This window comes from Pseudochaenichthys georgianus, chromosome 14 (assembly GCF_902827115.2).
Source record: "Pseudochaenichthys georgianus chromosome 14, fPseGeo1.2, whole genome shotgun sequence".
In the NCBI taxonomy this organism is placed as follows: domain Eukaryota; kingdom Metazoa; phylum Chordata; class Actinopteri; order Perciformes; family Channichthyidae; genus Pseudochaenichthys; species Pseudochaenichthys georgianus.
In genome coordinates this window covers 35,509,946-35,526,022 of record NC_047516.1, presented here as the reverse complement: position 1 = coordinate 35,526,022, position 16,077 = coordinate 35,509,946, and the positions used below count along the sequence as shown (strand labels likewise).

At 42.4% G+C, this 16,077-nt stretch overlaps 1 protein-coding gene and 1 long non-coding RNA gene across 3 annotated transcripts; one reads left to right on the top strand and one right to left on the bottom strand.

Moving 5' to 3' along the window:
• On the bottom strand, nucleotides 1-3,326 carry LOC139435056 (uncharacterized protein DDB_G0280579-like). Its single transcript, XM_071205371.1, has 5 exons — nucleotides 3,243-3,326; nucleotides 2,025-2,093; nucleotides 1,569-1,646; nucleotides 866-1,012; nucleotides 1-308 (listed from the first exon to the last, which is right to left on the bottom strand). The coding sequence occupies exons 1-5, from the start codon at nucleotides 3,301-3,303 to the stop codon at nucleotides 1-3; spliced, it is 663 nt and encodes a 220-aa protein (XP_071061472.1). The 5' UTR covers nucleotides 3,304-3,326.
• Nucleotides 3,327-3,889: 563 nt separating this feature from the next.
• LOC117458834 (uncharacterized) lies at nucleotides 3,890-6,606 on the top strand. Of its 2 annotated transcripts, XR_011644364.1 has the most exons (4): nucleotides 3,890-3,948; nucleotides 4,079-4,192; nucleotides 5,283-5,482; nucleotides 6,078-6,606. It is a non-coding gene; the product is annotated as an uncharacterized lncRNA (long non-coding RNA). The 2 variants fall into 2 exon arrangements; XR_011644363.1 differs by having other exon boundaries at nucleotides 3,893-4,192.
• Nucleotides 6,607-16,077: the final 9,471 nt, after the last annotated feature.

The following is a 16,077-nucleotide window of genomic DNA, read 5'->3' as shown; positions in this document are numbered from 1 at the left end:
TCACTGTAGTTCTACCTCCTTACTTCCCAAGTCAGACACTGTGTAGGTGGCCAACTTACCTCTCTTTGCAGTCTTTCCTTTTGTCTTCTTCGCTTTTTTTCCTCTTTTTTTCTTGTTCTTCTTCTTCTTACTCTTCCTCTTCCTCCCTCTGTCTGACGAAGAGGATGAGGAGGAGGAGGAGGAGGAGGAACTGGAGGAATTGGAGGAGGACGAGGAGGTGGAGGATGAAAAGGAGTTGCCTGCCCCTATTTGGTCACCTTCAGAAATAACTGGCGCCTTAACTGATGCCATTTTTAGAAGGGCCAAAGCTGAAACAAACAAGAGGATTAGAAGATAACTATTGTTACCACTAAGGGTCAGAACATTTACAATAATCTTTAAACCTTATATTGTGTGTTCAGAGTTTCACGCAGATCGGTGAAAATTCATAGTGTTTTTCACTACATTCGAAATAGTGAAACATATCGTGACCTGAAATGTTAGGTAAGTGAAACAATTTGTGGCGAATGTGATATGCCTGTTCCAAGTTTCCCCCGAACAAACGGACTCAACATATTTTAACAAGTGACTGTTCTTTCCCTCTCAATCCAACCCTCTACTGTCGGTTGATAAGTGAGAGAAGTGAGCTGGAGCTGTCAAGCTCCACCCCACCATTTGGTGTTGTCCGTCCTATATGCTTGTCATGATATGTTTGCAGTGAAATGACTGAATTGCTGATGCAACTAGTCATCTGCAAGCATGTATGGCCTCATGGACTGTGATGAGGAATGTTGTAGGGCTTGGTGTATGTGCCTGTTTTTTTTTTCTTTCTCAAAAGCTATCGGATGCCAATAAGTAATTATTTAATCATTATTGATTTGCTTACCCTCAGCCAGCTGTATCCTCAGATAGTCCCTTTCGCTTTCAAGATATAATACTTTGTCCTTTAAAGCATCTATCCTTATTTTTAAGGCATTGTTTTCAAGTTTTCTGTGCTTCAGAGCTGCTATGGCTGTGGGAGCTGCAGAAACATCTGTAATGACAAAAACGGCAAAAAAAACATTATCTTTTCTGTAGTTATTACACAAATAGTATGTATAGGCAGATTGTGGTTCCATGCCTTTGCTTAGCGTTTTCAAGAAATGTACAATAAAATGTCAAAATTAGAGATCTAGGACTGCCTGTATTGTCGTGAAGTTGCAGACATGTCATTGATCACATTTAATAGAGACTGTTGAATTCTATATTGGGACTTGCAACTGCATTTAAACACTGCAAAACCTATGATAATACATTACAAAATATTACTATATTCACTTCAAGGCAACTGTAAGATCATTGATTCTGACAAGGGCTTCACAAGTAATTGCAAAAAATAACTTCAACTTTTAATATGCACTCAACCACACAGAAGTAAAATGGGCTCTAGTACATTTGCACAAGCGTTTACATTTTCGTTATGTAATATTTTCTTGTTGTAGTGTATTGTGCGATATTATATATATATATATATATAAAAATAACACAATCAAAAAACAGTAACCGTAGATAAAATGTAAATGTAATGCAATTTCACAACACAACCTAACCTTTAGTTGATGCTTTCACAGTAGACTGCTGTCCTGTGAATGCATCCGAGTCAGACCCATCACTGCAGTGCACTACAGCTTTAAGAGGGGAGACAGAAAGTTCATAAATTAGAAATAGTGTTGAATAAATGGTACATATAGCGATAGGGAATATTTGAAATTGTGTAAAGGTCCAAAATGCCAAATTAGACCAAAAAAACATGGATGTCGTCCAAACCACTATCTGCCCACCCTGACATCTACTACCAACAAAGGTATGGCAAAGCACAGTGGAAGAATCTCCTCAACACAGGAGATAACAAGGGCCTTCACTTTGTGCATGTGACATCTTTAATCCACTATACGTTTACATATTGTTTTTTTTACTGCTATCTGCTAAGCAACTACTTATTAGTACACCATCTGAGACTGAGTGGATCCTTAAAGTATGCTTAACATTTGAAAGCAAACACTTACCCATTTCCTTTGCCACAGTGTGGGAGCTGCATGGCTCTTCCTCAGACTGATCAGCCAAATCTTTAGCCGCTGTAAGATTATGGAGCACAGAAAGAGTTGTTGATGTAGATAGCATTACTATATGGAAGTATGTTTGGGTTTTTTTCAGCTATATTATAACTTCATTGGAACTATTTCAAAATTGGATATCTGAAAAGCCACTCTTGAATGAATGTATGAATGTACTGTTTAATTATATTTTCATTACATATCGCCCAATGCTGTGTTAAAATAAAAATACTCTCGTTTCTAGCGCCCTAATGTCATTTACTTATTTAAGAGTTAAGATAAAACGCTAAACCTTCGTAATTGAGATATTTCAGAGTTTATTTGACAATTTAACTAATTTAACCCAGACAACCCAGACCCATTTCTACTTTTGGGGAAATTAAGGGGAACATAATTTAGACTAAATAGACCACATTTCTGACAATGTGACATTGAACTTTAATGGTAAAGTAACTCTTATTTATAACTTAATTAATGAGGGGGATTTTTTGATTTAAATTTGTTTTAACATTCTTTGAATTGAAGAATAAAGAATATATTAACTAAATATAATTGGATCACCTAAATTAACTGAGCAGGTCATACTCATATTTCTAATTGTGACATATGTGTTACTCCAGATTTACTGTGAAAGTTTAAGGTTAATGTCCCGATGTGACATCAGTGTCACAGCGATATTTATCTAATTTGTGTCATATCAATTTGATCAAGAAATGTTAACAGGTTCAATGTAACAAAGTACATGTTATGTAAGCATTTTAATTCTTAAATGGCTTGATTTGTACCTTTAGCAACCAAAAACAAGCCTCTGAAATGTACCTAGTTCTGTCACATGTCTTAGCCCGGCACATGACCCACCAGACTTTTCAGGGTGTGTCACTTAAGGAATTTATGAGATAAAAACAAGTCTAAAGCTGTATAAGGAACTTTACAAAACATTTAAATGTCATGTAAGCGCTTTGAGCTCCAGCAAGGGGCTTTATAAATGTAATTTATTATTATTATTATTATTATTATTATGTAACACGTGGGTCCTCGTGGTTTAGCTAGCAACCTCAAATCAGATAGCACAGAACACAAAGTGTAATAACATGTGTCAATTGAGATGATTTCGCAATGCAGTGTTACTGATTTCTCAAATGACAAAAATATATTTCAATTCATACTTACATTCTGACACTAAACGCTTCGGGGGCCCCATCCTCTTTCGCTTGCTTCTCCTCGAGTCCATTTTCAGTTCTAGCGTGTAGACTAGACTAGAGCATAGATAGCCTTTACATATAAAATGGAGACGTTGAGTTGTATCCATACAGTCTATGGTTTTATCACTAGCCGAGATGCACGTGACAGGCTCATGGCGAATCGTAGCACTTGAATGCTATGAAGGGGCGTGTCTTGCATAGTGCTCCAGCCGGATCTCGATTTTCAGCGCATTAACACTTTATTACGGTTTTAATATTTTAATTGGATATCAGTGAATATAAAGAAGCTGTGCTTTGTCAATTGAACAAGGAAGATGAAATACCTGATTCAAAACATCAAAACTATTGGTTTGAATCGTGTGAACAAGAAATGAGGATCAGGGTGCTAGGGCGCTCAGCGGAGTTCATCTTGAACTACGCTGGGTGTCAGGGTTTGTGGACGGGCCGGGGCCGCAGTAACGTAGTAGTAACGCCGCAGTAGTCAGGTTTTTGGTTATCATGACACTGCACACCAAAGTACTCAGTCTTATTGACGGAAGACAGACTTTTAAAAATAAGAAAAAATTAATTGAATGGCTAATGAAAAAGGAATTGCTTCAAGGAAAAATGAAATGCAAACTCTGCAAAAAGAGGATGAAACTGGAGAAACACTCAAACGTCGACGGACTGCAGTGGTAGGCTAAGTCGTACATTTTTAGCACGGGTTTTAACGATGACTTCCTCTGTTTACTGATATGTAATGTTACAAAGATAAGTTCTTTATCAGGAAAAAAGGACTAGGAATTTACGATTTGTCTTTTGTAGGAAGTGCCGACGTAAAAAACACCGAGGGAAAACGACGAAGAAGTCAGTGAGGTCACTGTCCCTGTTTCAGAGGAGCAAATTGTCCTTGTTCAGCTGGATGAAATACATTTACAGGTAATATGAATTCATCAATAATATCAGTCATTTCCTCAAAGCACAGCAAATGAATGCCTGTAAGTATTACGTTTATTTTAAGCATGTTGACTGTTGTTTAACATTACCGATATCTAAATGCTAATTTCAGTTAGCGCGTCAATGACGTTATCCATTAAATGTTAGCATTGAGCTAGCGGACTAAGCGCTAGTTATTTGGCAATTCACAACGCAGGCTGCTTGGAGGTGTGGCGCCGCTTTCACACACCAAGCCCCCAGGAAGTGCGCCGGACTCTGAGGAGAACACTTTATTATTATATGATTTATTTCCCTCGGCATTATGAACGCGCATCCAACCCACGGGACCGCGCCGCCCGGCACCTTCATGTTACGTGTTCTGTATGCGTTTTACTCTTAACCATATACTGTATATATAAAGGTTTTACCTTTACCCATGGATGCACAATAAGAACGGACGTATCGCCTTACCGTTCGGGTGTTCAGAGCAGAGCTCCCTGTTGGAGCGGCAGAGCGTGATGTGAACAGAAAAATGTTTCTGTCGCAATATTATTTAAGGAATCGTTGAGCTAGCTAACTAGCATACATTGTCACTATCTGCTAACATTAGCTTTAGCTTTCGTTTTCTAATAGTTTTTCTCATAGGCTATAAACAGAATAGATCTTGTACTTGAGTAAAAGTAGAAGTACTCAGATATTGTACTTGAGTAAAACAGAAGTACTCAGATATTGCACTTAGTATTAAGTACTCAGATCTTGTATTAGAGTAAAAGTAAAAGTACCAGAGTGTACAAATACTCTGTTAGAGTAAAATTCCTGCATTCAAAATGTTCCTCAACAAAAAAATGGGTTCAGAATGTTACAATGTGTGATTATTCTAATAGCTTAACAATACATGTGTAGATGCTCTGATACAGGGAAACTTGATAGATATAATTAATTAGCAACATTAAAATATTCTGTTTCATCTTGAGTAATAACAAATGTCTAATGTGAATTATATAATTAATTATACATTAGCCACTGGTGCTGAATGCGTTCTTCTTCATATGCTTTTGTTCATATTTAGTAATTCTATATTGATCTTTAACAGATTTTCCCAGGGACTGGCAAATTGACATGCTGCAGGATGGCGTGGCAGGAAGCAGTCGCACGCTGTCAAAAATTAGCCTGAAGTTGAGGAAGGTCTGCAAGAGTGCAATCAAGAGGAGAGAAAGGAGGGGAAAGCAGAGACTTGGAGGACCAAACGAATTTGTCATGCTGGACGAAAGCAACTTCTACCACAAAAGGAAGGTGTGTATAAACTACAGAGCCTTAGCCTTTGGCCTCACTAAAACTAAAACCTTTGTTTTTCAAGGTGAAATAACAACATATCTTTTAAGGTCAGAGATTAACAAATGAATGAGCAAAGTAATGTAATTTTATAATTGTGTCATTTCACACCCTTGTGACTGGCGAGATAAAGTATACATTAGAGAGAGCCAGCTCCACAGTGTATACACAGTCAAATAACAGAAAAAAAGAATTTAGAAGCTAAGAATGATCTCATCCAATCAGATCATTAAGGAAATAAATCCTTATTCTTACTTTGTATTACTAACATTTTAAAAGTGCATAATCTATTTATATATCATCTAATTCCAATATATATCTTACATTTTCATGTTTCTTGCAGCAAAATAAGCAAACTTTAACTTAATAAAATTAAACAGCCTTTTCTGTTTGTACCACGACATTTTAATTTTTTTCTCTTCTTTTTTGAGAAAGGAAGTGAATATTTTTAAATTGTAAAAGAAAGCAAATAAACACATTTCACTTTGTTTATCAATTGAAATGCCTGATGTTTATTTTTATATAACTGTTGTCCTTTTTCACTGCTTTATTACAGTATGGTAGGGGAAGATTCGGTCCTACGTGGAGGAGGAGAAAATGGGTCTTTGGAATGCTGGGCATCAGAGGAAAAAGGAGAAGACCTATCCTGAGGCTGGTGAAACAAAGATCACGGCGCCACTTAATTCCTCTGGTCACAAAATACGTTCGCCAAGGGACCACGGTGATAACGGACATGTGGAGGGCATACACCACTGCAATCGCAGAAAGTGGCTTTGTCCATTTCTCTGTGAACCACAGCCGGTCATTTGTGAACCCAGACACAGGAGCCCACACCCAAAACATTGAGCGGGCTTGGTCAACGTACAAGTCACAGGTCTGGAGACTGCGAGGAAACCGCACAGTGAAGACTCTGAAGAGTCATCTTGCTTTGATCGAGTGGACACATTGGCTGGCAAATGAACACAAAGATGGTCCCTTAGGCAGATTGCTGCATGACATACGCCACTTTCGCAAGTTCTGAAAGCAACCTCGTTTTCATTATTAGTGTCCTTTGGATTGTTGTTTAAATAAAAATGTAAACTTGAGTGCACAGGGTTTGTTTGTTTGTTTGTTTATCATTAGGTAATGGGTAACTACTGTTTTTGATGCATTACTTTACTTGAGGGGACACACAATGCTTAACGAATGGTTAAGTAGGCATTAGGTAATGGGTAACTACTGTTTTTGATGCATTACTTTACTTGAGGGGACACACAATGCTTAACGAATGGTAAGGTAAGCATTACTTAATGGGTAACTACTGTTTTAGTAACGGTAAGGTAATCATTAGGTAATGGGTAACTACTGTTTTTGTTTGCGTTCCTTGAGTTTACCGTACCCAAACGGCCTAAGTAATGGTAAGGTAAATCGGATCCACCTCCACCAGTTGATCCAGGGTGGGACCCAAGCCAGCCGAAGATGGCAGGTTTAAATGTGCCCTGCTGCAGCGGACCATTGCTTCAATCAAAGTCTCCCAGGAACTCCTCATTAAGTAACCATTAACGAATAATTCAATAATACAGTACCCCAGTCTGTTTACCAGCAACTAAGCATTAGTTCACTCAGGAACTCCTCATTAAGTAACCATTAACGAATGATTCGTTAATACAGTACCGCCCCAGTCTGTTTACCAGTAACTAACTAACCATCCATCGCAGTCACTGAGGAACTACTCATTAAGTAACCATTAACGAATGATTCGTTAATACAGTACCGCCCCAGTCTGTTTACCAGTAACTAACCATAAGTTCACTGAGGAACTACTCATTAACTAACCATTAACGAATGATTCATTAATACAGTACCCCCCAGTCTGTTTACCAGTAACTAACCATTAGTTCCTCAATCGCAGTCACTGAGGAACTACTCATTAACTAACCATTAACTATCTAGTAGTTCCTCAGTAACTAAGCACATTTTGTGTACCTTATTGTAAAGTGTTACCTTTTTTTAAATCTACTTTATAGCTTGTAGTTACGGAGCCCTGGAGGGTTCACAGAGAGAAAAATAAATAAAACGTGGCCACGCTTTAGTAACTCGTGCACACGCTTTAGTAACTCGTGCGCACGAGTTACTAAAGCGTGCGCACGAGTTACTAAAGCGTGCGCACGAGTTACTAAAGCGTGGCCTCGTTTTGTGTGTGTGTGGGCATTTGTTTATGATAGTATCGTTCGTTCCGGTCCGTAGCTGTGGGTGGGCCCGGGCCCACCCACATGCACGTCTGGCCCACCCACAGCCAATCAGCGCTTCATAGCGCAGAGCCGGGAAGCCCAGAAGGAAGTGCCACAAACTGCAGTTCATCTAGTGGCCGACAGGGGATGGATGCAAAAAGGAGCAATTCCCATAGACCCCCATGTTAAAATGCCCAACTTTACAGCATCTAGCCTGGATCCAATAACATTTATTCTGGATATAGTTAGATTCCACCTTCATGACAATGGAATAGGGAGTGCATTTTTTTACCGTGAGTTTTTATAGTAAGTAAAGTAACTTTTGCCGTGAGTGAATGAAAGTATTATTTCTTCTTGAGGTCTGCAGTTTAGCGTGTACACATTTGCTGAATATGAAAACACTCAGTGGTGCCCACTGTGCGACTGTCAAGGATAAACAACCTGTGCCCCCGATATATGTTGTATGTATTATTGCTACACAAACATTACATTGCAGTTTAAGTGTCGCCAACTCCGTTTAAGAGATATATCCCCCGTCTGTGTGCGAGGGGGCGGGGCAGTTTACACACACGCAGCCGCTACATGCAGCAACACACACACGGAGGAGATGGCGGAGAGAACGCGCTCCGAGCTGTGGTTAAACTATAGCCGTGTCGATGGGGACAATGCTCGTTACCAAAAGTGGAATAAGAGTTTAGCATGTAAGGGCGGTAACACGAGCAATGTGTCTAAACATTTAGCAAAAGTGCTCCACATCCAGACAGAGGAATGCACCGGGTTCCACTGTCTTTCTAGCAGCTCTGTAGCTCCATCCACGAGTAACGTTTCCACGTCAGGTGTTCTGTATGCTAGCAGCAACACACCGAGTTAACTACATTATACAAACATGGGTTATGATTAGAGGTAACTGAGTTATTTAGTTTGTTAAAGTTTCAGCTATTCTGTTTACAGTTCTGTCATCACATTATTTAATACGATTTGTTAAAACATTTTTGTTTCTTTTGATGTGAAATATTATGTATTTAATTTAAATAAAAAGCAATGTTAGTTTTGTTCACAATTTGTTTAGTTAGTTGACCTTATTTTTTTCTCCAAAAGAACCGATAAAAGTAATGTTAAAGGACCGGATCGATAAGACATAGACATAGACATACTTTATTGTCATTTCAACAAGACACAGAGTGTACTATTACAACGAAATTTCGTTGTACTGGCTTACAGGAACAGGACAATATAAAAACTTGCTAAAATTGTACATATAAATATATAATAGTGACGTGGTGCTGATAAAATTAAAGATAAAGTGTGCATTTAAAATATAAAGACTTACTATACATATAAATAAAATAGACATACTATATAACACATATGTGCCCTTTACACAGCGTAATGTAACCTTTATGTTACTGGTCTGCTTGCTGTTCAGCAGTCTGATGGCTTGGGGGGAAAAGGTATTGCAGAATCTGCTGTTCTGCTCTTAATGCTGTGGAACCTCTTGCCGGAGGGCAGCAGGGAGAACAGAGCATGTGAGGATGAGTGGGGTCTTTAAAATGTTCTGGGCTTTTGTCAGGCAGCGTTTCTGAGCGGTGTCTCTGATGGGAGGGAGAGAAACTCCGATGATCTTCTCTGCTGTCCTGACCACTCTCTGCAGAGACTTCCAGTCTTTGGCGTTGCAGTCTCTCGACCAGATGGAGATGCCGCTGGTCAGCACGCTCTCTATGGTTCCTCTGTAGAACGTGGTGAGGATGGGAGGGGGGAGCTGTGCAGGAAGTGTAGGCGCTGCTGTGCCTTCTTAAATTGTGATGTAGTGTGAGTGGACCAGGTCAGACTGCTCGTGATATGCACCCCAGGAACTTGGTGCTGGCTGTAGTCTTCACTGCTGTGCCGTTGATGTGGAGTGGTGGGTGACGGTGCTTTTTGTTCCTGAAGTCGACAATGATCTCTTTTGTTTTATCGACATTCAGGATCAGGTTGTTGGTGTTACACCAGTCTGTCAGATGTTTCACCTCCTCCCTGTAGGCCTGTTCGTTGTTGTCCCTGATGAGTCCCACCACTGTTGTATCGTCCGCGTACTTTATGATGTGGTTGGTACCGAACCTGGAGCATAAGCATAAGCGCTATCGATAAAATTAGTAGTACCGTTAAAGCCTTAACGATACCCATCCCTATGTGGATGTTAGTTTTACACACATTCTGAGGCCGCCGTGCCTATGCTTTTTGTTTTCACTGCTAATTTATGCTTATGTTCTATTAGTGCATTAAAAAATCATTAATGAAGTTTCAGCTCAGACCCCACGCTTAATATGTCTCCCCCTGGCCCACCTACATTTCTCCAGGCCCACCCACACAATAATTCCTGACTACGCCACTGCCCTGGATATGTTTGATTTACCCGGCTTAACTAACTATAACAAACGCGATGTCGCTAAGCGGTCCTACGAAGCTGGTTATCAACTCAGCAAATCAACCAGGGTTTCTCTGTCCGGCTGAGAGCGCGTTCACGTGAAAGGGACGGGGTTACCAACATTTGACCAATCACAAACATGGAGACGCGTGCTGACAGCGCAGCGTCATACTTCATGAATGAATAGTGTAAATAGCAAATCCTGCTTCGTAGTACAGGCCACTGGTGCCACAGAGATTTCATAAAGTGAAGGATGTTTTCCTTCTATAAAACAGCTGTGGGCAGCAGATTCTGTGAGTCACGGACAGGAATCCCTCAATTTAAATAAAACGAGGCCACGCTTTATTAACTCGTGCGCACGCTTTAGTAACTCGTGCGCACGAGTTACTAAAGCGTGCGCACGAGTTACTAAAGCGTGGCCACGTTTTATTTATTTTTCTCTCAATGAACCCTCCAGGGCTCCGTATGTAGTAACTCACGGGAGGCTTCTTTTATTTTATTTGTATTCATAATAATTTAATTTTTTCGTCAGAATGTAAAAATTACATTAGTTACGAATTTGTGTTCTCAAAAAACAGTGCATTGTGTGTAATGCAACTGTGATTTTTATTAAAGTAGTTAGTTTTTAAGGAAGGCCAGAGCTTCAGCTGTGTCAAATAGATTGTTCCCTTTAGTTAACGTTATTTAAAAGATAATGATCATGTCCCCTGTATTGTATTACGAGCGTCCATTCCCATTGGATAACGGAGAATTTTACACCCGGAAGTAAGTATTCCCCTTACTGTTGATTGATTTTACAGTGATATCTGCACTACTCATCGACTAAAAAACACCAGATTATCCTTGTTAATTACACAACATTGATTGTGATACGATGGGCTCGTAAGAACTCAGATGCTCGATTCTGTTGCTTGGTAATAGTCTTTATTGGACAGAAACCAAAGCTATAAATGACTTCTAGGTTCTACTAGGACTCTCCATGGAATCACTAGGTTCTACTAGGTACTGTAATCTCGTTCTCTGGTAAACAGGCATGGATCTAACGATAACACAAAACGAACCAACACCAGACAAAGGGAGAGAAGGACTAAATATACATAATAGGTAATGGGACACAGGTGGACACAATCAGGGGCGGGAACAACAATCAGTCTAGCAGGTGCCACACGAACAGGAAGTGCCGACACCTGGAGAGAGAGAGAGTATAGTAATTATCAACAGACCGATAGACAAGACACTAAAACACAACAGCATACAGCATACTAGCACTAAACCCTGACAGTACCCCCCCTTTTACGGACGGCTCCAGACGTCCCTGAATAGTGAGACCCTAATCTGTCAAAATCTGTGATAAGGGACTTGTCGACAATGAAGCTGCCCGGGATCCAGCATCTTTCCTCTATTCCATACCCTACCCAGTCGACCAGGAACTGTCTCCCTCTACCCCGCTTTCTTTCTGACAGAATCTTTTTGACTGTATAGACGATACCTCCGTCGATGACCCGGGGAGGTGGAGGTGGTGTGGAGGGGGGAACCAGTCTGCTCTCTAAAACTGGTTTCAGCTTGCTGACATGGAACGTGGGGTGGACCTTGAGGGACTTTGGGAGACATAGGCGAACAGCAACAGGATTAATAATTTTTGAAATGGGATATGGACCAACGAACCGAGGAGCCAGTTTCCTGGAGGGGACGTGCAGAGGAAGATCTTTGGTGGACAACCACACTCGTTGACCGACCTTGTATCTAGGGGATGGACGTCGCTTTCGGTCAGCCAACCTCTTCATGCCGGTCGCACTTCTCTGCAGCATCTGGCGAACTCCCTTCCATACCCGGCGACAGCGGCGAACCAGAGCATGTGCTGATGGTACGATAACTTCCTGCTCGAGCTCCGGGAACAATGGAGGCTGGTATCCATGGACACATTGGAAAGGAGAGATTCCGGTGGCTGATGTGGGTAAGGTATTGTGTGCATACTCAACCCAAATCAGATGTTTGCTCCAGGTGGTAGGTTTCTGGGACACCAGGCATCTCAAACAGGTCTCCATTTCTTGGTTCATCCTCTCCGCTTGGCCGTTTGACTGGGGATGGTATCCGGACGTCAGGCTCACAGTGGCTTGGATCAGGCGACAAAACTCCCTCCAGAAACGTGAAACGAATTGTGGGCCTCGGTCTGAAACGACATCGTTTGGGAAACCATGGATACGGAAAACATGGGACAACATGGCCTGTGCTGTTTCTCTGGCCGTAGGCAATTTGGACATGGGGATGAGGTGTACCATCTTGGAAAAACGATCAATGACTGTGAGTACTGTGGTGTAACCTGCCGAAGGTGGAAATCCTGTCACAAAGTCCAACGCAATGTGCGACCATGGTCTGTTGGGAATGGGCAGAGGTCGGAGAAGACCTGCCACAGCTTGACGAGACGTCTTGTTCCTAGCACACACAGGACATGCTGCCACATATTCTGCCACATCTTTCCCCATAGCAGGCCACCAGAATCTGTGTTTCACCATAAAGAGGGTCCTCTTGGTTCCAGGATGGCATGAAAGAACAGATGTATGGGCCCAATGAATCACCTTAGAACGAAGTGTCCCTGGAACAAACAGGCGATTCTGAGGACACCCTTTAGGAACAGGATTCCCGCTGTTAGCCTGTTTGACCTTGGCTTCAATGGGCCAGGTCACACTCCCTATCACTCGGTCTGGCCGCAGAATGGGGTCTGGACTCTTGGGGGATGGCTCAGGATCATACATTCTGGAGAGTGCATCAGGCTTTCCATTCTGTGAACCAGGTCTATATGACAGAGTGAACCTAAATCTATTAAAGAACAAAGCCCATCTGGCCTGCCTAGAGTTCAAGCGTTTGACCTTCCTGATGTATTGCAGGTTTTTGTGATCCGTCCAGACCAGGAAATCCTGCTCCGCTCCCTCCAACCAGTGCCGCCACTCCTCCAAAGCAATCTTCACCGCCAATAGTTCCCGATTTCCCACGTCGTAATTCCTCTCGGCAGAAGATAGCTTACGGGAGAGATATGCACACGGATGAAGTTTGTTATCCTCCGCTGATATCTGGGACAGTATAGCTCCAACGCCGTCGTTGGAGGCGTCCACTTCCACCACAAACTGTCGGTGGCGATCAGGTACCGTCAGGATGGGAGCTGTGGTGAACCTCCTCTTCAGTTCCAGGAAAGATTTCTCTGCCTGTGGATTCCACACAAACTGAACATGGGGAGAGGTAAGGGCATGGAGAGGAGAGGCAATAGCACTGAAATTGCGTATGAAACGTCTGTAAAAGTTAGCAAACCCCAAAAATTGCTGAACTTTCTTTCTATTGTCTGGTGTTGGCCAATTAGCCACGTCACTGACCTTAGCTGGGTCCATTTCCACTTTGTTAGGGGAAATCACAAAGCCCAAAAATGACACTGAGTTGACATGAAACTCACATTTTTCGGCCTTCACAAACAAATGGTTAGCCAGGAGTCTCTGAAGAACAAGGTGCACATGGTTAACATGAGTTTTCTCATCTGGAGAAAAGATGAGAATATCATCGAGATACACAAAACAGAAAACATTCAGAAAATCTCTTAACACATCATTAATGAGAGCTTGGAAAACAGCAGGTGCATTACAAAGTCCAAAAGGCATCACCAAATATTCGTAATGTCCCGTAGGTGTATTGAAACCTGTTTTCCACTCATCGCCCTCCCGGATGCGCACAAGGTGATAAGCATTCCTTAAGTCAAGCTTGGTGAATATCTTAGCTCCCTGTAACAGTTCGAATGCCGTAGAGATGAGTGGAAGGGGATATCTGTTCTTAACTATGATCTGATTTAGCGGACTGTAGTCAATACAGGGCCTCAATGTCCCGTCCTTTTTCCCCACGAAAAAGAAACCTGCCGCTGCTGGGGATGAAGATGTCCGAATCAAACCAGCTTTGAGTGAAGAATCGATATATTCCTTCATGGCCTCCCTTTCTGGCCCAGAAAGTGAGTACAACCGTCCCTTGGGAATAGTAGAGCCTGACAGAAGGTCTATGGGGCAATCGTACGGTCTATGGGGTGGCAAAGAAGTAGCTCGTGTTTTATTAAACACCTCCTTGATATCTAAATAACACGCCGGAATTTTAGCCAAATCAGGAAAGTCAGAAGGCTTAGAAAAAGTGTCAGTGTTATTGCCTGACCCCTGCTTAGAGTTACTAGATCCATGCAATTTACTCAACCCCGTTTTACTTAAACATGAACGAGAGCACTCAACTCCCCACCCTTTAACCTTTCCTGTCTGCCAGTCAACGTGAGGGTTGTGTTTAACAAGCCAGGGGTACCCCAAAATGATAGGATGTTGAGCAGAGTTAAATAAATGAAAACTTATTTGCTCACTATGTTCCTGATCTATGACTAATACCATGGGCTCCGTGCGATGAGTAATAGTACATAAAAGGCGTCCGTCCAAGGCACTAGCCTCTAAGGGTTGATCTAAAAGAACGACCTTTAAGTTTAAACTTTTAGCCAACTCCCAGTCTAACAAACTCTCATCAGCCCCAGAATCGACTAATGCATCCTGAGTCATAGTATTATCACCAAGTTTGATTTGTACCTGCATTAATTTTCTGACTGGAGAGTCGAAGGAAGTCACTCGGCTCACCAGCGTCCTCCTTCCCGCTGATGAGCCCGATCTTTTACTGAACAGGCTGCCGAAACATGACCCTGCTGGCCGCAGTAGAAGCATCGCCCTTCCCGTAGACGGCGCTGACGCTCCTCCGGAGTGAGTCTGGCTCTACCGAGCTGCATCGGTTCCTCCGCGGCGATAGGGGGCGCTGGTCGCTCTGGAGGTGAAGACTGGGAATTCCTCTGCCAAGCGTTGTATTCCCTCGGTAATTCCTGTCTGAAAGGTGGAGTGGATCCTGTATTCCTTCTTTTCTCCCGCTCTCTTTCAGCTAGACGTTGATCAACCCGGATAGCCATGGCGATGAGCGAGTCCACATCTTCAGGCAGCTGTAATGGAGCCAACTGATCCTTTATGGGATCCGATAATCCATGCAGAAAGGCATCAAAGAGAGCCGCTGAGTTCCACCCACTCTCCGCTGCCAAAGTACGGAACTCGATTGCGTAATCCATCACTCTCCTCTGCCGCTGCTTAATGTTCACCAGGGCTCTCGCTGCCTCTCTCCCGGGTGATGTCAGATCAAAAATCTTGCTCATGGTCTCCAAAAACAGTCTTACTGACTGACAAACAGGCGAGTTCCGGGACCACTCCGCTGTTGCTCAGGCTTCCGCTCTCCCCGTCAGATGAGAAACAATAAAAGCTATCTTAGCTTGATCGGTGGGAAATGCTGCGGGCTGGTGTTTGAAGTGGAGATCGCACTGCACCAGGAAAGGACGACAGTTTCCAGATTCTCCGGAGAATTTCTCTGGCGAAGCGAGGCGGATCGTAGGCGAATGTACGGGGACTTGAACGGGAATATCAGCAGACCCGACCCCCGCTGGACCGGAAAACTGTGCCGCAGGAACACCAGGATTTGCCACGAGATGAGTGAGTACTTCCCGCATCTTCTCAGCCAGTAGGTGTATTTCCGTTGACACAGTAGCTTGAAGGTTGTCTTGACGAACATTCAAACTCTGGACCCCTTGGTTAATAGCTGACAGCTGTTCCTCATGCTGATGAAGGACTCTACCCTGCACCTGCAGGGCCGTCTTTAGCGTTGTAAAATCGGCTGAGTCCATCTTGTTAGGTTGGTTCGTTCTGATACGATGGGCTCGTAAGAACTCAGATGCTCGATTCTGTTGCTTGGTAATAGTCTTTATTGGACAGAAACCAAAGCTATAAATGACTTCTAGGTTCTACTAGGACTCTCCATGGAATCACTAGGTTCTACTAGGTACTGTAATCTCGTTCTCTGGTAAACAGGCATGGATCTAACGATAACACAAAACGAACCAACACCAG

Excerpts from the sequence above, each read along its gene's own strand:
- LOC139435056 (XM_071205371.1), bottom strand. The coding sequence starts at position 3,303 with ATGGACTCGAGGAGAAGCAAGCGAAAGAGGATGGGGCCCCCGAAGCGT. Across the intron at positions 2,094-3,242 it reads GAAGCGTTTAGTGTCAGAAT|CGGCTAAAGATTTGGCTGAT; the intron begins GTAAGTATGAAT and ends ATAATCTTACAG. Across the intron at positions 1,013-1,568 it reads TGTGAAAGCATCAACTAAAG|ATGTTTCTGCAGCTCCCACA; the intron begins GTTAGGTTGTGT and ends TTGTCATTACAG.